General features: G+C 42.8%; 1 protein-coding gene across 1 annotated transcript in view; it reads right to left on the reverse strand.

The window, feature by feature from the left end:
* Window positions 1–3,381: 3,381 nt before the first annotated feature.
* shb (SH2 domain containing adaptor protein B) overlaps window positions 3,382–18,139 on the reverse strand; it is an 86,386-nt gene continuing 71,628 nt past the window's right edge. The window contains exon 6 of the mRNA XM_033018406.1: window positions 3,382–4,311. Within this exon, the coding sequence (XP_032874297.1) occupies window positions 4,128–4,311 (184 nt within the window). The 3' untranslated portion in view covers window positions 3,382–4,127. The remainder of the gene's footprint in view (window positions 4,312–18,139) is intronic.

An 18,139-nucleotide genomic window follows, 5' to 3' on the forward strand; every position in this document is an offset into this window, starting at 1 on the left:
AGTGCATATTTTCACATATTCTAACAAAGAAAAGGTTTCATGAACGTAGTTAGTCCAATGGCACATTTCTGACAATATAAGCTTTGAAGTCAGTGATGTATAGAACAATGAATTAATTTTATCTTTGTAAAGTTATGATGTTGTGAACTGTGAAATAAGAATGATAAATAAAAAGGCAGAGCTCATCAAGCATTAAGTATGCTTACATACATGTCACTATATAAAATAAATATATCACTAGGATTTATAGTTACAGAAATTATGTCAATAGATCAATGTTATGTGTGAAATTTGTGTCCCTATTAAAAAAACTTTTAAACATCAACTGGGACATAGTGACCAAAGTGAATGTAAATAAACATTTTAACAAATGTGCTATATGCTCTTAAATGTAGTTTTGGATGATGCTCAAAGTTTGTTACTAATAGCACTGAAATATATGATAGGACTCAATCAACATTTATTAGTATTCATGGTCATATTCTGTTATTTTGTACAATGAAAATATATTTGAGGATGTTGAATTATTTTACTTTTCTTCCCTTTTCTGTTTTGTTTTTCCTCTTCTAATTTTGTTCAATCCACAGATGCTAAAAAGCCTAACGCAGGTGAATGCCCACAAGAAATAGTTCCTGATGGCGAACCACATGAGTGGGCCCCAAAGAGACTGCTTCGGTCCATGACAAGTGACGGTCAACAAACAGCTACTGTCGAGCCCCCTGACCGCAGGCATGTCCTACCAGTGCATTGCATCATCAGTAAAGGCTCAAAGTACATCAAAGAACAAGCCACGGGTAAAGGAAAAGTAGAGAAATTAGTACAATGTGAAAAAACATGGGGGGCAGTTACTAAGTTCTGCCACCATGAAGCAAGATGAAGCATTGCTATTACACATAAGAGATAGAGATCTTGTAGCTATTGAAGCAAGATACCATAAATCATGCTATCTTAGATACACAAAAGTTGTCACTATTTTTACAAAATTTAGTAAACAAGATAGCAGCAGGTGAATGAGAAGTCCTCCTCTAGTTTCTGCAAGAGAGTCATCGAGGAGAGAATCATCCATGGCAAAGACATCTTAAGACTTGCTAAACTTAATCAATTTCTCATCAAGGAGGTTCGAGGTTGAGGGCTTGGATGCATCATCTCACAAGACAGGCTGCTTGAAGGCAAGGTTGAAGAGATCCCATCCTGTCTTATGTTTTACAAGGCCATCTAGGCAAGTAGAAAGTGATATTGTATTTGTAGAATCACTGTTGAAGAGCTGGTTGAAGGTGTTGTACAAGATAATTCAAGTGAGGACAGTGAGAGCAGTCAAATTGTCGGTGAAAACCAACGAGGATCATTGTCCCATCACCTCGGAGACATGTTTCATGCAGCCCAGATTATGCAGAACAGCATCGTCAACTTACTAAAACCCATCCAATGGCCCCCAACATCTGAAGACGCAACATTAGATAGGCTGAAGAGATTGTTCCCGCTGAACTGCACATCTTTTTGGCATGGACCACCGGGGCGAGCAGTCAGCCCAAAGAATCTGGGAAAGTTGATGTGCCTGACGAGCTGCATCAGCATCTGCGGTCAGTTGCCCAGGATGTCATACCTGAAAGCCAAAGGAAGGATACTCCTTCTAAAACATTGAGTGGGGTAATCTGCCTCCTGCCCCAGGCACCTTGCTAGAACTAACCTACTGTTCATGCAAGAAAGTTAGCTGTGAGAAGTCAACTACAGGGAAAGGAAGATGCTCATGTCAACAGCATGGTGTGCCATGTACTGAATTATGTAAGTGTGTTGACTGCAGAAACTCTCTTACTACAAAAGAGTTGGAATCTGATGAAGAATATTCAGATGAAGAGTAGATGGTTCTTTGACATATAAACTTTGTCATGAATATTATTTTCTTTGATACCACTGAGCTTTTACATCAGTATAGATAGAACTAGTGATTAGCTTAATTAATTAGTGTGCAACTTTTTGCACTGACGAGTTATGAATTCCTTCTCAATGATTTTTTATCAAAATCTGTGCCAAATATCTAGATACCAGAGATGGGTCACAAAAGTTAAAATCTAGACTCATTTTAGATGTGCGGCCCAAGGTCTAATAGTCATGTATCAATGGTAAAAGTTGTCAGCAAGTGTGTGTAGACATTGAGGCTTAGATTTAGGTAGTTCTTGCCAGCGCTGTCAGTATTTCTCCAACGTGCCAGAAAGATTTTGGGTTCCCATGCAAATGACCAGGAACATTCACTTTAACAATTTCATGTGGGAAAAGAAAAAAAGACAATTGCACGTTTAAAGTTATTTTTGTATTGTTTTATGTTTTAATGATCTAGATGTGTTTTTAATTTTCTCAGAAACATCAGGATAAATCTTGACTATTTTGTGTTTAAGAAGGAACTGCGGATGCTGGAAAATCGAAGGTAGACAAAAATGCTGGAGAAACTCAGCAGGTGAGGCAGCATCTATGGAGCGAAGGAAATAAGCAATGTTTTGGGTCAAAACCCTTCTTCAGACTGTGTTCAGACCTTCAGTGTTGTTGGGGACAGAACATTTGACATCAGCAGCAATTTTTCCCAGAAGAATTTGTGAATGAGACTTGCTCTGGTTCCTGGTATTGGGCAATGTTGGGGGATCAGAAAATAGGTAATGAGGTCCAAATAGTGCATGGTCCACTTAGTATATGTTGGTTGCAATTTAACTGAAAAGTGATGCCCATCGACATTAGGGAACACAGGAGGCTAAAGCAGAAAATGAGAAACATCTTGGATAATCCTCAATTCTATGGAGAAATCATAGATGTGAAAGCATTGGCAGGCCTGTTAAGCTTCTGCAAGTAAGAAATTCAATGCTCCGTTGACATTAAATATGACAATGAAACACTGGGCAGCATGGTGGCACAACGGTAGAATTGTTGCCTTCTAGCGTCAGAATCCGGGTTCGATCCTGACTACAGGTGCTGTCTGCAGGGAGTTTGTACGTTCTCCCCGTGACCTGCGTGGGTTTTGTCCAAGATCTTCAGTTTCCTCTCACAATCCAAAGATGTTCAGCCTTGCAGGTTAATTGGTTTGGTAGAAACGTAAAATTGTCCCGAGTGTGCATAGGATAGTGTTAATGTCAATGTGCAGGGATCGCTGGTCGATCCGGACTCAGTGGCCCGAAGGGCCCGTTTCCACACTGTATTCTCTAAACTAAACTAAGCACTCTTGACTTGACTCTTTTGGCATAATTAGTCTTCAGAAGTATATGTTGTATTGGATGAGTACGCGTGGCGGGATAAAAACAAGTTTAACGTTTTTAAGAGTTGATACATAACCAAGGCTAAATAATTACCAGAAAACTTACTGCATCACCACCGAGTTTGGAATGAGACAAACATATCTAAGTTGGACACAAAATATCTCATAGCTTTATTAAAATATTCCTTGGCATGTAACATGATCACCAATAAATCTGGTTCTTTAGCCATATTATTATTTATGAAAATTAATTGCTAGGTTGGCTTACAATGTGAATGACAGTACTCAGGAAGGCATTTAAAAAGCATGCTGGTGCATCTAGGTCATAAGATGGAAAATAAATGCAAGTCTCTCTCCAATTATGATTGTATTTTGCATCTTTTGTACTCCATCATAAATTCTAATTAAAATAATATTCTCATACAAAGTTAAACTTCTTTTTATCTCACATTAAAATGCATTAAGTAACATTTCACAGGCATCAATACATTGTGCCAGAAGAAAAAAATATATTTTATATATATATATATTAGGACAAAGTATTTACATATAAATAATCAAATAAGTCAAATCTCTCTGCATCATTGTAGCAGGTTAGGGAGTACGATGCATCATATTATATCACCATGCTAAATTTTGACATTTACAGGGAAGTATTTCAATATTTCAATGGTTTAATAAAATATTGTTAACAATTTTGAATTATATTAGATGAGTCTTTGAACAAAAGCATATCCATGCAATAGGTCAGTAGTACCACAAAATAAATGTTATTGTTTTCACTCAGGAACCACAGGGTCTCAATTTGCATTTGCATTAGTCCATCCATATAGTTCAAAGTAATTGAGGAATCTCCTCTCCATAGGAAGGACTAAACCAGGGCAACGACTTATAGTGTTCGAACCGTTACTGGGTAGAGGAGGGACAAGTGTTCTGCTCCTTTAATGGGTAACTTTCTGGTTGTATAGTAGTGTATGACCTCAGGAACACTATCAAATGGAAGGCTGTTCTGTCCCAAGATGTATTTATCCTTGTGTCTGGTTAGCTTCATGTGCATGAAACCTTGACTGCTCCTGCAAATAAGCAGATTTATAATTAAAACATGATCACAACTTATTGAAACACATAATTAAGTGCCAATATATGCTGTTCTTCTGAGTCAGGTTTATAATTAGAATGGCTTTCGTCTCAAATTAAATTTCAATGTCACAGCAGTAATGAATGATTTACTAATTTCCAAGTGTGAAAGGTATAATCTTCTTTAGGTAATTGCTCTATACATGTAACCTGTTAAAGAAAAATTTTACTGTACATCACAATGTTTGCATACATTTGCATGTGTAGATTGGTTACTTTATCTACTAACCAATGTAATGCTTTATTATTATAAGCTCCGCCTACTACCACACTATTCATATTATTGCAACCCGACATGTACTGCCAGTCATTGCTGCTATACCGTCGAAGTAACATGCTGTAGTGTGTTGTAAGCGTTACTCAATAAATACTGTTTTGCCAGACAAGTGAGTATGTTTGAAACACTCAACGTGGTGTCAGATGTGGTTGACGCCCTCCGCTTTTAAGTATATCGGTTTTTATTTATTTCCAGTGTTTTGTTTTCACCTGTTTTGTTCCTCTTCTCGTGTTGCCATGGCCAGCTCATTCCGTAAACCTGATTCTCTGATTTTTGACTCAGACCTTGCTGAACGTTGGCGGATTTTCGAGCGTGATTTCAACCATTACATCTGTGCTGCTCATCGTAACGTTCCACCAGAACACCGTGCCCCTATACATCTCAACGTCGCTGGCCCAGAGGCTATCAAACAAGCAGAGCGTTTCGACTATACTCCTGCAGTTTTGGATCGCAACAATCAGATCGTGGTACCTGCTGAAACTATTGATGATCCCAAGGTTCTGCTCACTAAATTCTGACAGCTATGTGAACTTCGCGCCAACAACATACTGGAACGTACTGATTTTTTTGCTTGAAACCAGCAACAAGGTGAGCCTGTGGAAGACTACATCAGCGATCTGAAACATATTGCTGCACGCTGCCATTTTGCTAAACTGCGTGATGAACTCGTCCGTGACAGAGTGGTGGGTGGAATCCTCAGTGATAAAGTACGTGATGAATTACTCCGTGATACTGAACTAACCCTGGCCCTAGCTGAGCATGCTTGTCATATTGCTGAGATCACGACCTCTCACACTAAATCAATGGGGCCTGGACCGCATTCCTCATGCCGTGTTGATGCTACCGACACCTCCTACCATAACCAGCACTCCCAGCCCCACACATCATCTTGACAATCTCAAAGATTTATTGAAAAGTGTTCTAACTGTGGCGGGTCCCACCCGTGGATCGCAAACTGTGCCTTGCCTTTGGAAAACTATGCCATTATTGCAAAAGGAGAAACCATTTCTTTAAATGCTACTGTACCCGTGGGAATAGCTCGCTCCCAAGGCTGTCTGTGCACCTGTTAAAACATGAAGATTCTGATATCGAGTACCAAGAGCTACCTACACCTCCTAAAGTCGCTCTTCCCGAGCTTGAAGATGACAGTCATAACATACACTCCCTGGTTGCTTCCATAACAAGCAAGTCGGCCCTGAAGTCTCACTTCGTGTCAACAATACCATTACTGTTGCAAAGATCGACACCGGAGCCAAATGCAACGTCATGTCATAATCCGAATTAACACGGATCAAAAATGCCGAACATATTGTAAACACTGCGGTCACTTTGTTAGCCTACGGGGGAGGGGAGGTGCACCCACTTGGTGAAGCTGAGCTGAACTGCCACCTATTGTCACAAGCTCACAAGCTGAACTTTTTCATTGTCCGTGGGAAAGTTGCAACTTTGCTTGGCATTAAAGTGTGGCAGGATCTAGGACTGGTAAATTTCTGCTATCCATCAAGTATGCTATCAAGTATCTCCTGCCGATGGCTCCACCCCGCAGATATTTTCCCAGTACAAGGAACTATTTGACGATAAGCTTGGGAAGCTACCCAACAAATACAACATCATCACCAATGTAAATATCCTTCCTGTGGTACGAGCACCACATCACATTCCACATATGCGTGACAGAGTACACAATGCGTTCCAGCGGATAATGTCCCTGGGTGTCATTGCCACGGTTACCGACCCATCCGACCGGGTTTCCACCAGGGTGGTTGCAACAAAGAAAAACAAAGATGAAATCCGAATTTGTATCAACCCCAGAGACCTGAACACAGATCAAACGGCCGCACTGCCTGATGCGCATGGTGGAGGAAGTTGCTGCTCAGCTAGGCAGTGCCTCTATGTTTTCCGTTCTAGATGCCAAAAGTTCATTCTGGCAGATCCCACTGGATCCCGACTCATCCACTCTCACCACGTTCAGGAACCCGTTTGGCCGTTACAAATTTCTGTGGATGCCAGCGAAGTATTCCAACGTACAATGGAACAATTATTTACGGGGTATCCTTGTGCCATCATTGTCGACAATATTCTCGTTGCTGGATGTGACATCGCTGAACATGATGCCAACTTGAAAAAAAATACTGGACCGTGCAAAAGACATCCATCTCAAGCTCTCTGAAGTGCAGATTTCCCGTCAAGGAAGTCCATTATGTCGGACACGTATTCACCAGTGATGGCCTCAGACCGGACCCCTCCAAGACCATTGCCATCAACAAGATGCCAGTTCCCACTGACGAGACAAGCTTGCAGAGAATCCTGGGAATGATTAACTACCTGGGAAAATTCATTCCCGCCCTCAGCAAAATATCAGCCCCTCTACGACAACTGACTCACAAGGACACTGCATGGTCTTGGAACCCGCAACACCAGAAGGCTTTAGAAATCAATTAAATTACAATAGTCCAGTGCTCCTACCCTCGCTTATTTTGATTTCAATCTACCAGTGACACTCACGTGTGATGCCTCCCAATATGGACTTGGAGCTGCTTGCCCACAGACTTCTGCTGAACGAGACTGCAGATCTATTGCGTACACCTCTCGTACCCTGTCTGAGACTGAACAGCGATACGCCCAGATCGAAAAGGAATTACTAGTCGTGGTTTTTGCCTGCACAAAATTCAAGGACTTTATTTTTGGTAAGTCCGTGGTTGGTGAAACAGACCATTGGTCACCATTCTTAACAAACCCATTCATGCTGCTCCTGCTCGCCTGCAACGCATGATGATGCAGCTACAGAGTTTTGATTTTACCCTAGTCTACAAAAGGGACAAGGAAATGCATCTGGCTGATACGCTATCAAGAGCCCCACGAACAACAGCCGTTTGAAAACGACCAGTTCACAGTAATGATGATGTCGTACGTATCGCCAGAATGCCTAAGCAACCTGGCAGAGCACACAGCTGCAAATACAACTCTACGGCTACTGTCCTCAGTCATCCGGCATGGCTGGCTGGATAAACAGTATCGCACCCCACTTCCTATTCACCCATACTACCTGGTTCGTGATGAACTGGTACTGAGGATGGTGTCATAATCAAGGGTCACAAAGCAGCCATCCCAGCTGCTCTACAGGACAAATACTTTGATCCCATCCACAGGGGTCGCCCCGGCGTGGATGCAACCTTACTACGTGCAAAGAGCATGTTTTTCTGGCCTGGAATGGCCGGATTTGTGTGCAAGAAAGTTCAAGCCTGCGCCATCTGCAACAGCTTGATGCCACAGCAACAGAAGCAGCCCCTGCTCGCACACCCTGTTCCTCCTCTGCCTTGGACCACGCTTGCCACTGACATATTCGAGTGGCGTGGCAAACAGTATCTGCTTCTCGTTGACTCGTATTCGGGCTGGTTCGAAATAGACCTGTTCCAAAGCATAACATCCGATGCAGTCATCCAAAAGCTGTCGCGCCATTGCGCAGTACACGGTGCCCCTGCACGTCTCTTGTCAGATAACGGCAGCCAGTTCACTAGCCAGTGTTTCAAGAACTTTGCTCAACGGTGGGATTTCCGCCATGTCGCCAGCAGTCCAGAATTCCCACAGTTAAACGGACTTGCAGAACGGGCTGTCCGGAATGCCAAGCAATTAACGGAGCGCTCTCTCCTTGCCAAATCCAATGTCTACCTGGACCTGCTCAACTTAAGAAACATCGTTCGTGACCCAATATTGGGGTCTCCTGCCCAACTCCTGATGTCCCGACAGACCCGTGCTGCACTTCTCCTTGGCATCAGCTCCACCTACATCAACCGACTCCAACTGGTCCAGAACGCAGCCGCCCGACTCATCACCCACACCAAATCCTGGCATCACATCACTCCAGCCCTCAAACAACTTCACTGGCTTCCCATCTCCCACCGGATCAACTACAAAATCCTGATCCTCACCTACAAAGCCCTCCACCATCTGGCCCCCCCATATCTCACTGACCTCCTCTCCCCCTACCAACCCTCATGGTCCCTCAGATCAGCCGGTCTCCTTTCCATCCACAAGTCCAACCTCTGCAGTTTTGGGGACAGAGCCTTCTCCAGTGCAGCTCCCAGGCTCTGGAACACCCTCCCCCAACTGATCCGCAATTCCGTGTCCCTCACCATCTTCCAGTCCCGCCTCAAGACCCATCTCTTCACCTCTGCCTATCCTTAGCCCCACGTCCCCGTCCCTTTTCATCTGTGCATTAATTGATACTGTGTTTTTTGTATTGAATTCCGTCTTTACTTTGTGTACTAGTCATGTCTCTACTATTTATTTCATTCCCCTTACATGTTTTTCCTCTACCTGCTAAATGTTTGTAAGGTGTCCTTGACTCTTGAAAGGCGCCCATAAATAAAATGTATTATTATTATTATTACCTCTGCCCCAACAACTGCTGTAACCGCAGGTTCGTTCACCACTTGCTGAACAGCTGAAATGCGATACCCAAAAGCAATTTTTCGATGTCCAGCAAACCACTTAAAACTCTCTCCAGTGGGCAAGTCTTAAGATTTGTTACTAATTTTAAAACCCTCATGCACCACTGCTCTTTGTATGCTCAAGTTGGATGGTTTGCCCTGTCCACCCGCAGACTCCATCATTGGCATATCCTTATTTATAAGCCTATCCTCGGTGTTCTTCCTTCATACCTGCAGAAGTAAGTAATTCGAAAAAGCACAGGAACTTATCAGCTCCGCTCTGAGGACTTGTTCTTACTAACTGTACCTAAAGTCCGTACTGAACTGGGGAAAAGGGCATTTAGTTATGCTGCTCCCTTCGCATGGAACCAGCTGCAGAATGAACTGAAACTCAAGGAGCTGGTTTCTCTAAACAGATTTAAATCCCTTCTTAATGATGTTGAAGCGGGCTCTTCTGTCTGTACATGCTTTGTTTGATGATGTTCTGACTGTGACTCTATTTATATGTTCTCTGTTGTTTTTAAATTGTTGTCTGTAACTGTGGAACTGTGCTGCTGCCTGTCTTGGCCAGGACTCTCTTGTAAAAGAGATTTTTAATCTCAATGAGACTTCTCCTGGTTAAATAAAGGATAAATTAAAAAAAAAATTTTTAAAAAGTCGTTCGACTTTAAACCAAAAAGGGTTATGGCCGTTTGGGTTTCATCCACCGTCCCGCAAAAGAGCTGCGCTCGTACCTGGTGAGTGCCGACGGAGGGATCTACAGACGCAACCATCAACATCTCTTTCCTGTGAAGAAACCACGTCCTGCTGTCTCGTATTCTGATGCAACGCGTCCGATCTACCCATCCACTGATGGACTTTCTCTTCCCTCATGCCCTGCAGCTGTGGACCAACCCTTGGTTGTGTCTCCGGCTCCCTCACCGCCACATTCAGTGCCCCGCTCGCCTGCCTCGCCGTGTTTGTCCCCCGGCTCACCAGTGCTCCCGCTGCATGGGACCCCGGCAATCTCGCCAGTGAAGGGAAGATTTGCGGATCTGTACCATACGTGCGCGGGACGGGTTTGTAGGCCACCCCTTAGATACGGGGATTTTGTTTGAACCATCTGTACTTCCCTGCATGTGTTATTAGCGTTTTGGTTACTGTATTAATCAGTCATCACCTAGTAATGTGCTTATTCACATATATCACTTTATTTTATTCTTATAAGGAAAGATGTAGATTGGTTACTTTACTTACAAACCAATGTAATGCTTTATTATTATTATTATTATTATTATTATTATTATTATTATTATTATTATTATAAGCTCCACCTACTTCCACACTATTCATATTATCGCAACTCGACATGTACTGCCAGTCATTGCTGCTGTACCGTGCTGTAACATGCTGTAATGTGTGGTGTGCATTACTCAATAAATACTGTTGTACCAGATCAGTGAGTATGTTTGATTAACTCAACACGTGTCTACTTGCAAGGAAAAATAATATAAATTATCTCCATAACAAAAACATCAGAATTTCAGATCTTGAACTCCAAATCACCATATGTAACCCACAAAAATATATTTGGAACACCTTGGGGCTTTGGCAGTCTTTACTACATTTATTTTTAGCTTCAATGAAATCCACATTTAATCTGATGAACACATAGCTTATTAATTAAAATATTTCAGAAATATCTCAGTAAAAATAGTATATTAGTATATTTTGCAGAAACTATTGGGATAAAGCTAAAGTTTTCTTTCAATGGACTTTGGGTTCACAACAATAATAATATTTTCTGACAACATTGAGGGGATCTGCACTGCAGGACATATCCTCATGCTTTGTGACAGAAATAATTTTATTTTAATCTTTAAAGGAAATATGACCTTATGGGCCTGTCCCACTTAGGTGATTTTTCAGCGGACTGCCGTCGACTGTTAATTTGCCGGCAGTCGCCTGAAAAACCAGCAACTGGAAAGGCGACTGTCAGAGTGGAACACACACACATCGTTTCCTTCACCAACCCATTATGCATGTGGTGGACAAGGCAAGTGGGGGGAGCGCTGTTTAAAAAATTCACACGGTGCAAAGCCAAGGTAATACAGACACACACCGCGATGAATAGGAATGTTGGCGCTGTAATTAAGGCACAATTGGTATTGACGGCACTGCCCTGAGCTGGTTCATCTCCTACTTCAAAGGTAGGAGTTTCTCTACTAACAGAGGCAACTCATTCTCCTCCCCAGCTAGCCCCTGCTGTGGGGTTCCACAAGGTTCCATCCTTGGCCCCATTATCTTCTCCCTGTATATGCTCCCCTTAGGCCAAGTCATTGAAAGGCACGGCATTTCCTTCCACTGCTACGCAGACGATACACAACTTATCTCTCCATGAAGCCCAAAAGCCAATCAAATCTGCTTAACTTTATCCGTTGCCTCGAGGATATAAAGTGTTGGATGGCGCAGAACTTCCTCCAACTAAACGAGAGCAAGTCTGAGGTCATCCTTCTCGGCCGCTCAATCAAAATTATAGCAGGCAGCCTTGGAAGCCTTACCCCACTACTCAAACCTCACATCAAAAACCTTGGCGTGATATTTGACTCAGCATTGAAAATTGACAAACAAGTTAATGCCGTGGTAAAAGCTGGCTTCTTTCAGCTTTGGACGATAGCTAAAATAAAACAATTCCCCCAGTTTGATGACCTCTAAAAGATCATCCACACATTTATCTCCTCCCACCTAGATTACTGCAACTCCCTCTACACAGGCATCAGCCAATCTTCCCTGTCCCGCCTGCAAGTGATCCAAAACACCGCAGCGAGACTCCTGACGGGCACCCGAAAAAGGGACCACATCACCCCGATCCCGGCCTCTCTCCACTGGCTCCCTGTGCAGTTCCGAATAAATTTCAATCTTCTTGCTTCTTTATGTATATAAAGCCCTTAACGGGCTTGCCCCCACCTACATCAAAAGTCTGCTTACCCACCACACCACCTCCAGGTCCCTCAGATCAGCCGACTTGGGGTTACTGAACATGCCGGGGTCTAGGCCTAAGCTCAGGGGAGATCGCGCCTTTGCGGTTGCAGCTCCTAGACTGTGGAACAGCATACCTCTTCCTATCAGAACTGCCCCCTCTATCGACTCCTTTAAGTCGAGACTTAAAACTCACCTCTACTCCCAAGCCTTTCTTGACGTCCTCTGAGCGAGGGCTATATGTATGTATTTATGTATGTACTTAATCTATGAACCACTGTTGTATAACATTAGTACCTCCACCAATGTAAAGCACTTTGGCCAACAAGAGTTGTTTTTTAAATGTGCTATATAAATAAAAGTGACTTGACTTGACAATGTACAGTAAGTCCTTTAAAAGAGGGGGGGAGAGGGGGAAAAAGGGGAGAGAAGGAGTGGAGACAACTTTTAAGATGCCAGAGATACACGGCCATGAAGCTTGGCGGACATTAACATTACCGGTCGGTTCTCCTTGGTTGTGAAAACTACTGCTTATCTTTTTTTCCCCCAAATGAGCCAATGAAATTCACCGGTCAGCATCGGCTACAACCTACGAGAACCTTCGAGCTCCTGGCAACCCATTAGGACCTCCTGGTGACCCACCTACGGTACGAGAATTTATTCTACTCTCCATGGCAGGTTCATTTTAGTCGCCTCTAATTTTTCAACTAGTTCCCAGAATGCGGGAATTCCTCGCGACCATGAAGGCGACTCCCCGGCAACTACCTGTGAACATGTGGCGACTGCATAGTCTCCTGCAGTCACCTAAAAAGTCGCCTATGTGGGACAGGCCCATAAGGGTCATGACTTTTATGTGCCGCCTATTACTGGGAACCAAATGATCTGCAGTGATAATTGGAATATTGGCTAAGTTAAGATGCCTTGGTTCTCCCAAGAACAAACAACTGCAATAATCTCAAGAATTGTCCAAGACAAAATCTGTTTCAGATGACCCTAATGTCTGGTCAGCAGATTTCCAGAAATTGGCAACTAAAGGTAATAGTGAAAACTTGGAGAAGTTGTACTTGAAGTAGGTGTACACAAAAAGCTGGAGTAACTCAGCGGGACAGGCAGCATCTGTGGAGAGAAGGAATGAGTGACGTTTCGGGTTGAGACCCTACTTCAGACTGCAGTAGTTGGAATGCGCATTTTGCTAGGTCAGTACTGAAGTTAGGGCTGGGCAGCAGAGCAAATAACAACTGCCAGACAAACCTCCATGAGATTTGTCTAGACAAGGCAAATAAATTTAGCGTGTGCATGTGGTGTGGTGTACACGTGTGGGCATGTGCAATCAATAGGTAACTGAGATTGGAAACACAAGCCCACTCTGAAATTGCAATTGAATCCCATGATAGTTCCCAACTATTTGAGATCACTGCTGAGCCCAGAAAAAGGTCCGATTTTTAATTACCAATTGCGGCCACAAAGCAGCTTGTGCTTCAAAGCTGCATTCCTGTTGGAGCTCAGCATGGGATAGGCAACGGGTTAAATGGGCCAACCGTACATTTCACACTCACTACAGAATTCTGTTTGATTTCATAGCAAGAATTATACTCCCCTTGACTTGCATGGACACAAGATAGATCAGACAATGGGCCAAATGGCCTAATTTTTCTCCTATCACATGAAAACGATTATATTGGTTTAATTTAAAAAAAAACTTCTATATCCTTAATGGGCTTGTTAATTGGCAACCTCAATGTTTAAAGATGCTATGATGATTTTATAGTTTAAAAAAAAAACTTGCGAAATGTTTTACATTTAAGTCTTGAGCTTTTGATTTTTAATGTTTAAATTAAATAAATATTTCCCTTAAGTTCTGAAATGTTTCTGAATCTCTCAGGATCTCTCATGGTTGTTTGAGTTGCTTTGTGTAAATTATTACAAAGTGCAATCAGGGAGACTAGAGACTCCAGTTGCCAGAAGTTAGTTCATCTTCTTTGACGGAAGGAGCAGACAATGTGAATCACGCAAATGTCACGAGGCTACTAACATCATGATTTATAGATTGCTTCCATAAAACTGAGTGCACACAATTAGAATTTTGACATCTTCTATTGGGAGGGATTTCACTTGATTAATATCCAGCTGTTTGTGACCATTGGGGTCAACTCCAGGTAACTGGGAGGCTGGGGGGAAAACAGCTGCTATTTTTTACCTTTACCTTCAGGCAAAAGGCTGAACCTTGTTCAGCAGATTAACGGGATAATAATGCAAGAATCTTTATGAAGATGGACTATTGTTTTTTCTAATCTTGCATGTTACTTCAGATGTGTTAAAATACCTTTTCAACCATGGGATTGTATGTTATCTCAGAGTCCTAGAAATAAATTGGAGGAAGTCAAGACAACACACTACCTATTAGTTTGTAATTAAAAATTGACATTTCTGAAGATTTAGTTGATGATATGTTTATCACATTTATATCACCGGTGGATACATTCTAGACTGGAATATTAATATCTATTATTAGCAAAATAAAAAACTTAAGAATATGAAAATCTGGAGAATGTAACTGTAAATATTGTAAGGGGCTACTTTCACTGCTATCATTTTCACTGCCAACCAATATAAGCAAATATGACAAAACCAGCTTCATGTATTATAAGCAAAACACTAAGTGCTGGAAGAACTGGACGAGTCAGGCAGCATCTGCTGAGGGAATGACAGATGACGTTTTGAACTGGGCCATCTTTAAAGGTAGGAATCCTCTTGATTTGAGTCCCAACCAGAAACTTTGTCTCTTGAAGAAGGCTACTGCACAAAGACGTCACCTGTTCATTCCCCGCCTGACCCGCTGAGCTCTTCCAGCACTTTGTGTTTTGTTCACGTTTCCAGCAACTGCAGTTTCTTGTGTCTCCTCTTTATGTATTGCAATCCTGTCCATGCTCCCGAATAGAAGATGCACAAAATTAAACAGAACAGTAGGACAAAAAAAAAAGAATCAGCTCCATAAATTTGCAGCCTTTTCACTGCTTGATAAGAAGATATTTAATACGACTCATAGACAAAAAATGTTGAAGAGTTTCACTTTGTGTAATGATTCCAATAGAGGTAGCAGAAAGGTATAGTGAAGATGAAGTTTGCTAGGATACGTTTACTAGGAAACATAAGATAAAGATAAAGACAATATTTTACATTCTTGAATATGTTTCAAGTAAATCCTTTCACTCAGAAAATAAATAATATAAAGACCCAAAGCAGCCATCTCGTTTACAGTGTTTAGGACGGAACTACAGATGTTGGTTTATACTAAGGTTGCCAACTGTCCCGTATTATCTGGGTCATCCCGTATATTGGGCTAAATTGGTTTGTCTCATACGGGACCACCCTTGTCCCGTATTTGACTGCTACTACTCGGGTCGAGGGGACTGTCGGGTCGGAGCGCCGCGCCCGTCCCCGTCTCACCCATCCCGACGTAGTGCAGCCTATGGAGTGCAGCAGCGCCTCGCCATGTCCCCCATCGGTCGGCAGCCCGGCCAGTTGTCCGACCTTCGCTTACCTCCGACACCACCACCCCTCCTACTCATGGCCAATCATCAGTTCATGAGTTGGATGGGGTGGCGGACTTTGCGAGCAACGTCGCGTGGGCCAAAACTCCTCAGCTGGCCCGCCGGCTGGGCTTTGTGTGCAGTCCAGCACCCGGGCCAACTCATCATTCGCCCAGCCACGGCCGAGTCGGCCAACGAATTGCCGTCGGGAAATTTGTCCCCGATTTTGATCTTTTGTCCCTTATTTGGGAGTGAGAAATTTGGCAACCTTGGTTTACACTGAAGACACAAAATGCTGGAAAAACACAGCAGATCAGACAGCATATCTCTGGAAAAGGAATGGGTGACATTTCGGGTCCAGACCCGAAGAAGGAGGGTTTTGAAGTCTTTGAAGGGTCTCGACTCGAAACGTCACCTATTCCTGCCTGACCCGCTGAGATACTCCAGCATTTTGTTCTCCATCTTGTTCTGAATGTTGATTGATGTTTTACTACGTTTCTCCAAATATTCTGAAAAACTCAACTTATGAAAACACAATCTGAAGGAGAGCTGAAAAATTCTGTTGATGAAAGATGGAAGGGTAGAGAGTGGTGGTTTTGCCCTATTTGTCACACACACAGAGCAGAAGCACTGCCAGAGGACCAGAGAATTGCAAAGGTTAGATTCTAATTCAAACGCGGCAGGCAATTTCATGGCAGTGGTGAGAACACTTGAAGACAATAATCCTTGACAAAATTAATTGTCAGTTTGAAAAATAGACATCACTGAAAAGCAGTTCGTATAATTTTTTTTAAAGAGACAAAAACATGCTTGATTAGTTTGATTTTCTGCATGTAATCACAGAAAGGTTAGTTGACAAAGTGCAGCTGACGTGCCTATCAATATTCAAAATACGTTTTATCAAAGTATCAATTCATAAACTGGTTAGGAAAATGGAAATCTATTCAATTAAAGGGGCCCGACACAGTGTTGATAAAGAATTGGTAGCAGAGACCATGTCAAGAGTAATGGTGCTGCTTTTTTTTTTTTAAAGTGTACAAATGTGTATATGTATAATGACTAGTGCTTTGGTTGATGAATATAATTAATCTGCACTAGAAAATATTGAGCATAATTACAAAGTATGGAGTTGAACCCATAAGGTGCATGAAGTATGAAGGACAGATTTTAGAATATAAACAGATTGGTTACATTGGTACTAAAGTGGCAGGTGTCATATAAAATGGAAATGCGGGAAGTGATACACTTCAGTTGGTAGAATAATGGGCCTGTCCCACTTCGGTGTTTTTTCAGGCGACTGCTGTCGACTGTCAAGTCGTAGCAGGTCGCTGAGAAACTGGCAACTGAAACGGCGACTGTCAGAGTGGAACCCACACACACACACACACACATTGCTTCCTTCACCAGCCAGTTATGCAGGCGGGGGTCAGGGCAAGCGGGGGGAGCGCTGTCTGAGTGAAATTCACATGGTGCAAAGCCAATGCGATACAGACACACACCACGATGAACAGGAAGGTTGGCGTTGTAATTAAGATGGTGAAAGCACAGTGTACGGGAATGGCCACTTAAGTCCTTTAAAAGAGGGGGGGGGGGGGGGGAGGGGAGGGGGAGAAGAGGTGGAGACAACTTTTAAGAAGCCAGATATACACGGCTGTGAAGCTGGGCGGACATTAACATTACCGGTCGGTTATCCTTGGTTCTGAAAACTACTGTTTATGGGGTTTTTTTTCCCAATGAGCTAATGAAATTCACCGGTTTGCACCGGCTACAACCTATGACCTTCTGGCGACCCACTACCACTGCACCGAGAATATGGCACGAGAATTCTCGCTACTCTACATGGCGGCTTCATTCTGGTCTCCGCTAATTTTTCCAACATGTTCCGAGAATGCGGGAACTACTCACGACCATGAAGGTGATTCCCCGGCAACCACACGCGAACATGTGGCGACCGCATAGTCTCCTGTAGTTGCCTAAGTAGGACAGGTCCACAAGGGGAAGGGCATACTAAACCCTGTCTATCTCTCTCTCATTTGACTTCCGTGAGATTCCTGCACCTGCATTAATAGTGTGTGTGAACCTGCCCCATTGTTTCCTCATTCTACCCAGCAAAGTGCTTTACTTCTTGTATTTCTAGTCCTATCTAATTATATTCATTAACAAAAGCACCGTCTTAATACTTAGTTTAGTGATACAGGCCATTTGGCCCACCGAGTTTATGCCGACCATCAATTACCCATTCACACTAGTTCTATGTTCTTCCGCTTTTGCATCCACTCCCTATCTACTAGGGGCAATTTACAGAGGCCAATTGACCCACAAACTCGCACGTCTTAGGGACGTTGAAGGAAACCAGAACACCTGGTCACAGGGAGAACATGCAAACTCCACACAGAGAACACCCGAGGTCAGGATCGAACACGGGTCTCTGGCATTGCAGCACTATCTGGACCACTTTGCCGTCCTAATATTTATACATGTTTGTCCAATCAAAAAATGCAACTACTATTTTCTCTCTGAGCAGATTATTTATATATCAACACTGTTATTCATGCCGTCAGAAAGAATT

This window comes from Amblyraja radiata, chromosome 3 (assembly GCF_010909765.2).
Source record: "Amblyraja radiata isolate CabotCenter1 chromosome 3, sAmbRad1.1.pri, whole genome shotgun sequence".
In the NCBI taxonomy this organism is placed as follows: domain Eukaryota; kingdom Metazoa; phylum Chordata; class Chondrichthyes; order Rajiformes; family Rajidae; genus Amblyraja; species Amblyraja radiata.